This window comes from Austrofundulus limnaeus, unplaced genomic scaffold, assembly GCF_001266775.1.
Source record: "Austrofundulus limnaeus strain Quisiro unplaced genomic scaffold, Austrofundulus_limnaeus-1.0 Scaffold237, whole genome shotgun sequence".
NCBI lineage: Eukaryota > Metazoa > Chordata > Actinopteri > Cyprinodontiformes > Rivulidae > Austrofundulus > Austrofundulus limnaeus.
Window position 1 is genome coordinate 422385 of NW_013952639.1, and position 7079 is coordinate 429463.

General features: G+C 35.9%; 2 protein-coding genes across 3 annotated transcripts in view; both read left to right on the plus strand.

Moving 5' to 3' along the window:
• The window catches only part of LOC106525678 (interleukin-31 receptor subunit alpha), a 26002-nt gene extending 20138 nt beyond the window's left edge, over positions 1 to 5864 (plus strand). The window contains exons 14-16 of one of the 2 annotated variants that reach the window (XM_014019988.1): positions 392 to 476; positions 715 to 796; positions 4890 to 5864. In XM_014019988.1, coding sequence (XP_013875442.1) covers positions 392 to 476; positions 715 to 796; positions 4890 to 5294 — 572 coding nt within the window. In that variant the 3' untranslated portion in view covers positions 5295 to 5864. Of the gene's footprint in view, positions 1 to 391; positions 477 to 714; positions 797 to 4886 lie in introns of both variants that reach the window. The other variant, XM_014019987.1, reaches the window with a different exon arrangement.
• A 533-nt stretch (positions 5865 to 6397) lies between these two features.
• The window catches only part of rngtt (RNA guanylyltransferase and 5'-phosphatase), a 105976-nt gene continuing 105294 nt past the window's right edge, over positions 6398 to 7079 (plus strand). The window contains exon 1 of the mRNA XM_014019989.1: positions 6398 to 6808. Coding sequence (XP_013875443.1) covers positions 6745 to 6808 — 64 coding nt within the window. The 5' untranslated portion in view covers positions 6398 to 6744. The remainder of the gene's footprint in view (positions 6809 to 7079) is intronic.

Below are 7079 nucleotides of genomic sequence, written 5' to 3' on the forward strand. Positions count from 1 at the left end.
GTATTTTTTACAGCATACGTAAAGTGTGAGACAAATTTTTTTCTTTTCTTTTTTTTAGCATATGCACTGTCTGATGGCACCTTTTAAATTTCGTTGTTCTTGTGACAATGACAATAAAGATTTATCTTATCTTATCTTATCTTATTTGTGATTTGTATTTTTATTTGTGCATAAATTTTGTTATTTTTAAAGAAATGAATAAAGTTAAAGAAAGGCAAGATTTCCTTCCCCATCCTCTAAAACAGGATACAGTAGAGTTAGCAGTAAAAATAAACTGTTAATGACTGAGTTTAAGAGTTCTATGAATCCTTTCAGCTTCCAATCGTTGCTGCTCGATATGAGTGTTGTTTTGTGGCACAAACTCGTCTGACGTCACTGTTTTCTTCCACAGATCCAAGACTGTTGAAGGTTCTGACCGCGTGTGGGAGCATCCTGGTTCTTCTGGTGTTGTTTCTTCTGTTGTGCTGCGCCATCAAGTGAGTTTCACTTAATGTTTGGAGGGGGAAAAATTAGGATTCAAAGCAAAAATAAAAATATTGTCTCAGTAATAAAATGTACTGGTGACATTGGATGACACAAATCTAATCCATGACAAGGCATTACCTATCTTGTGACCACGCATTAATTTTGTATTTATCAAATGTCACTAGATTTGCCCCCTAAAGATGTTTGAAGCAGAAATAAAAATCTTAATGATTGTTATTGTTATTTTAGGTGGAGGAAGTTTATGGAGAAGCCCATCCCAAATCCAGGCCTCAGCTCTGTGGCGAAGTGGCTCTCGCAAAATCATCACAAGGTTAGTTCATATTATAAGAATTCATATGTATTGTAAAAATTCTCTATTTTTTTTCTTTTTTTTTGTGAGTAGTTTTGCTGCCATGTAACGCTCAGGCTCCATTAGACACATATATGAGGAAATAAAACTTTAAACCTGAAAAATGTTCACTGGTGGCTCCTGGATTGGGAAGTGGTAAATCAAATGTCATCACCCCGGGCATTAAATCTGTCTGAGAAAACCCTGCTGGTACAGAAAAGATCTGTAGCTATAAAAGATAAATATGTGCTTGTAAAACTGATCCTTTGTATGATATAAGTCTGAAATTATGGGTTCAGGATTAAAACCTGTCCAAAATCCTCAAACTGGAAGATGACAACTCAATCAGGAATCATGTTGCCCAATCTGAGGACAAATGTTTTTTTTTATTTACCTTCAGAACAGATTTAGAAACAGGACAAAAAAAAAAACAATTTTGGAAAAACTGGTTAAAATTTAAATAAAACATTTTTCTTTTAGATGTCCTCAGGATATGAAGTTATCTTTTGTCTTAATAATACAGTGAATTAAAACTTAACTGGTTTGATGACGTTTTTTCTAATTTACTTTTATTTTCTTATAAAGTTAATCTATGGAGGACCGAATCTAACATAATTAGAAATAAAAGCAGACCAAAAAATAAGAAAGTGCACTTAAAATGCACCAATTATATTAAAAACATCATGTTTTATAATTTAATTGACCTTCATATTTATTTTTCCGCATTAGTTCCAATAAATTATATATTTTACCACATCATTTACATTTTACTGTTTTTNCATTTATGGTTTGATTTCTTTGTATGTATGGATGACTTGGGTTGTTACCGACATCTGGTGAAAATTTCATGTCATTAGCACCTCTAGTAAAATATTTACTGAGAAAAATGTTGACGTGTTCAATACTTATTTTATCCGCTGTATACTTCAGGCCACAGACTGCTCCAAAGTAACCACAAACCATGATTCTCACTCTGTCATGTTCCTCATTTGACAGAGTTTTGTTTGATGTGATTAAAAAAAACAATATTAAACTACCGTCTTGTCTTACCAAAGAGCTGATTTTTTATTTTTATTTATTTTTTTATATAATTTTTTGACAAACTTAAGAGATGCACAGTTTGGGTTTGCTTTTGAGACATATTGACATTTTACAGTTACTAACTCACTAACATAACTCACATGCTCAGTATTTACAGTAGATGCCTACTTCCAGTTGATTGCACCTAAACAGTGTTCATATTAAACTAAGTTTCAGCTGTGCTCTGCAGTTATTCTGACATCCTGCAACATTGCATGTTGAGGACGTTTCACCATCACAACATAGCATACTGATTTATAAGGACAAATCTGTAAAAGTCAATAGAAAAGCAGATGTAAGACTAGAGCTAAACACCGGCCTTGAATACAGAAAGTAGCTACTGTACGAGTGTGTTTGGGGACGTGCTGCCTGATTTTAATGGACATTATCAGAATCATTTATTGTCATTCACACACAACATCAAAGAGGCAACGCAGAACGAAATAAAGGTTTAGAACATCCGTCCAGAGCAGGCATGGGCAATCCTGGTCCTGGAGGGCCGCAGCCCTGCATGTTTTACTTGTTTCTCTGCTCCAACACACCTGATATGAATGAATAGATGATTATCAGGCTTCTGCAGTACGGAGGACCAAAACTGACATAATTAGAAATAAAAGCAGAATTATATTAACCACTCAGTAAATACACTTAAAATGCACCAGTTAAATTTTAAAAAGGAGAACTTTATCTCCTGTTTTATATTTAAGTGACTTTCTTATTTATTTTTCCAGGTTTGTTCCAAAAAATTAGTCAACTAATTAGTTTACTGTTTTTAAATATATATATTTTACTTGTACATGCATCTGTGTCTCTTAAATGATTATATTTAACTATTTTTTAAATAATTTTTCCCACAAGTCTTTTTATTTCCATGTCTGGTTTTATATATTTTTCTGCCTCCTGTTTTTACTTTAACTTGTGCATTTCGTTCTGTTGTATATAAGGTGGGCGGGCCTTCCTCGGTCAGCTCTTCTATTGGTCAACAGACAGGAAGTAGCAGGATCCATGTGCAGATCTACTGTGCATGCTGCTGCTGCTTCAGTTTAGCTTAAAGATTAAAGTTGAGTTAAAACAGAGGCACAGTTAAGTGTTTTCCTCCTTACATTTATCTAAACTTAATTGGTCCATTTATATATTTCTGCTTTTATTTCTAATTAAGTTAGTTTCGGTCCTCCATATTATTTATTTAAGCACACAGTTAATTTTCTCAAATGGATTTTTTTTTGCCACAAGGCAACCAGTTTGATTTACAGTGAAAACAGTTAACATGTTGTGTGAACATTAATTATTTAGAGCTCTAAAGCATCACTTAGGAGTTTAATGGTTGGAATTTTTTGAAAGTACAATCAGAAAAACCATTATGACATACAGTATTTGGACAGATCCTCACGAGAAAAGCTTTTCCCATTAAAAAGAACGCAGCCTCAAAGTTGATATTTGCATATTCGCCGCTGAACAAACCTCAACATTTGCCCACAAACCTCAAAGAGCTGAATCTTTTTTTCTGCAGAACTGCATAAAAAATTCAAACAGGAGGCGGTTGCATCATGTTCCTGATGGTAAATGTGTTTCGACAGGGACTGGCACATGATGCACATTCACATGTTCTGCGTTTCTTTTGAAGCGGGGTTCTGAGGAAATATGAACAATTAATATCTTACCTGTTGAATGATCTCATTTTGGAACTGATGAGCTGGCAGCAAGCTCAAGCGAGGCCAACTCCGTAGAGAGTTACTGGAATACTTTACATAATTTTACGATTTTCCATGAAAAATATCACCACTGGAAGTGCTACAGCTAGCTGCTGCTATTTTTTGTTTCTAAATGACAAAACCCCAACAATCTTAAATGCATTTAGCTTGTTTATCCAGTCAGAACAACTCAGTTATTTTCAACAAGTAAAATATTAATTGTTTATAACGTTTTAACAGAACTTCCTTCAAACAGTTTGAAATATGTATTTAAAGGGATAGTCTGGTGATTTTTCCATTTCTGCCATGACATCATTGTAGAGAAAGAGGCAAAAGTCTTTGTTCAGGCTAGGCTAATGGTTAGCCAAATGTAGGACAGTTTGTTTTCATATTATTTTTCAATCTTTTAGGTAAGAAAGTTAAAAAAACATTGTTAGGATTGAAATACTAACTGAATACTAGACATGGGTTTTTACGATTTAAAAACAAATGTGCATTGCCATGTAGCATGTCACTGCAGCACGGCTTTGCCTGCAGCATTGCACTTGTAGAATGAACTGTGACCAAGTTCAAATGTGTTTTCTATACCAGCTTGTGTTTGTCAGGTCAGCAGATATTTGTAATAAGGATAATTGTGTGACAATATGAAGTTTGTTGAGATTTTTAGTTAAAGTTGCTGTAGTTGGGTTTGAACCCTGATCTCCCACATGAAAGCCCATGGCATTAACCATGAGACTATTGGAGCTGTGGCAGAGGGGAGTGCCAGAAGTTGGTTTGTATGTGTGCAGAAAGAGGACACATTGCCAATGTAATCTTTGACACTAAACTGCAATATATTACAACAATAAGATAATATTAAGACAGCATTACAGTAAAACATAAAAATACAATCATGTTAATATTGTAATCACTGAACTACTGAGTTTAAATATTATTAAACATTGGTGCAGTACCATATTGTGTAGATGCAGCAGGGGGCAGTATTGGACCAATACAAGGCTCCATTGACTGCCATTATAATTTATTAAACGTTAATATTTCAAAAACTATAAGCTGTACAGGCACCAAAAGGCATAGCCATCATTTGGCACAGGAGCTTTACAGATATAAATTGAAATGGCAGCTCTAGGACAAAGTATGCAGGAGGAGAAGCGTGTCAAAGTTGAGATGACCTGGATGACAAACGAATCACAACAACAACTGACAAGACAACAGGGAAGACATAATGCAGTTTTAGTATTTTCATATTTTGAAGCTGAATACAAACATTTTCTGGTTCGAATGGTCTGTGTTTGTTTCAGAAGGCGTGGTTCTTCCAGCCGTTCACTCATCACCCCGAAAACATCTGTGACCAGGTCTTTACCGAGGAAACCCGAAGAGCAAACACGTCTTCCCTCGCTCCCACCGGTTACGGTAACAAAGCCAGTCAGCACTCAGACGAGTACTGCGACCCGTCCGCCACCCTCGCTTCTGACGAATCGTCTGAGCCTACCGAGACGCAGCGCCTCTCTTCTCCCGAGGAATCCATCTCATCCTTTTCCACGGAGAGCAGCTCCATCAACCCGTATCGAAGTCAGAGTTCGGCGGAGATCTCGATGCCAAGAAGCGACAAACTGAGTCAGGGTGATTCAGGCCGAGCGCAGGAAAAGACAGCGCCAAAGTGTGTGTATGTCAGTTTAAACATGTTGGAACAGGGTAATGTCAGGTGAGCGTCGGGAAAACAAAACCCAAACTGGAGTCCAGATGAGTCATTCAGCTTTGGAGCAGGGAATGACAGCAGGTAGACTGACTGGAAACTTGTGTCAGTGGAAGTAAATGTGGGTTTAAAGAAAAGACGTTTATATTGAAACATCTCGTTTTCAACTGTTCATCCCTCCAGCAACCACTTGTTGATGTTATTTAAGGGGCTGGATTTAATGCGTGCCACTGTGACAATACTTACTCCAACACTGACTTAATGCAAGTAGTTCTCAAAACAGGTTTTGCAACAGAAAAAAAAATGTTTGGATAATGAAGCAGAAGACTGAATCTTTAACACAGTCAAAACATTCAACAGGCTGTTGCAGCACTGTCAAATGGAGCGATATATTTAGTCAATAGCATCTCATAATATGCTAAGCAATGTTTTGTTTACACAGATACAGCATAAGCTAACCAAGTTGTCAGTGTTTTATTACATTACAACATGTAATATAGTTGTACAATATTGCAAAATAAAGCATGCATTTGTGTGTGAAATGGTCATGAGCAAATATGAATAAACATCAGATAAAACAATGTTTTATTGTCATTTCTGTGTGTGCTGCTTGGTGGACGACAAAAGTAATGGATCCATAAGAAGTGAAATTGTGATGCTATTTATTAAAGAGTCATGTAATTAGTTTGTGTCACTGATCATTAAACATTAGTTTTTGAAAAATATGTTTTATTACAACCTGCATAAAAGACCAGAAAATATCCTAATAAGTATTATATTGCCAATAATAATAATACTAATAACAATAATACCACCACCACTACTACTACAACTACTACTACTACTACTACTACTACTACTACTACTACTACTACTACTACTACTACTACTACTAATAATAATAATACACATTTTTAAGCAGCATTGATATAATTTACTGAATTAATTAAGGGTAAATAAATAAGAATTGGTCTCACACAAATTTAAGAAATAACATTTAAGTTTTACTTTAATTATTACTGCTATTTGCTGTTCTTTTTATTGCATTGCCTTTTGTAATGTCATGTTCGGCCTTTACCAGGAGGTGGCAGCATGACTTCAAATAATAACATCAAGAAGAAGAAGATTAGCTACATGGTTTAGCATAATAAGCTAACTAGCTGGCTTGATTACAGAAGTAATTCAAGCCACTTGCTAGCATTGTGATTTATAGGAAAACAAACACAAAAAGGCGTCGTTTTTTTTCCGGTTATTGGTTTGTAGTAAATTATAAAGGTCTGTATGTTTCGTTTAAATTCCTGCTCGCCCGCCAGAATGCTGAACGGGCTTGAGCTCGTTGGATGATCCCCCTGAATCAGCAGCGAAAGGGCCTCGAATCCGCGGTGCTCGAGTAAACCGTTACCCGGGATCTGGGGCTAGTTAGTGAGACAAGCTTTAGTCTTTACTGTCTTTATTTCATTATCATGTCGCAAACTGGACCCCCTCCTCGATGGCGCAACTGTCCCAGGAGAGGTCAGCCTGTGGCAGGTGAGTTAAAACACTTCAGTTTTCACTTTGTACTAGAAGTGTTTATATCTGTCCCAGCTGGCTGTTTGTGCGAAGGGATTTATCTTGTTTTTGCTCCACAACATGTGGGCAGGATTTGTCCTAATCTCCTAAACTTAAACAGTAAATTTAATTTCTCAAGCCCTTCTATAGGGGAATTATTATTATTATTATTATTATTAGGCTTGTTTACATGATGTAAGCAGTGTTAATTCGTTTACAGCAAAAGCTAACTTCATATCACACGAACAAA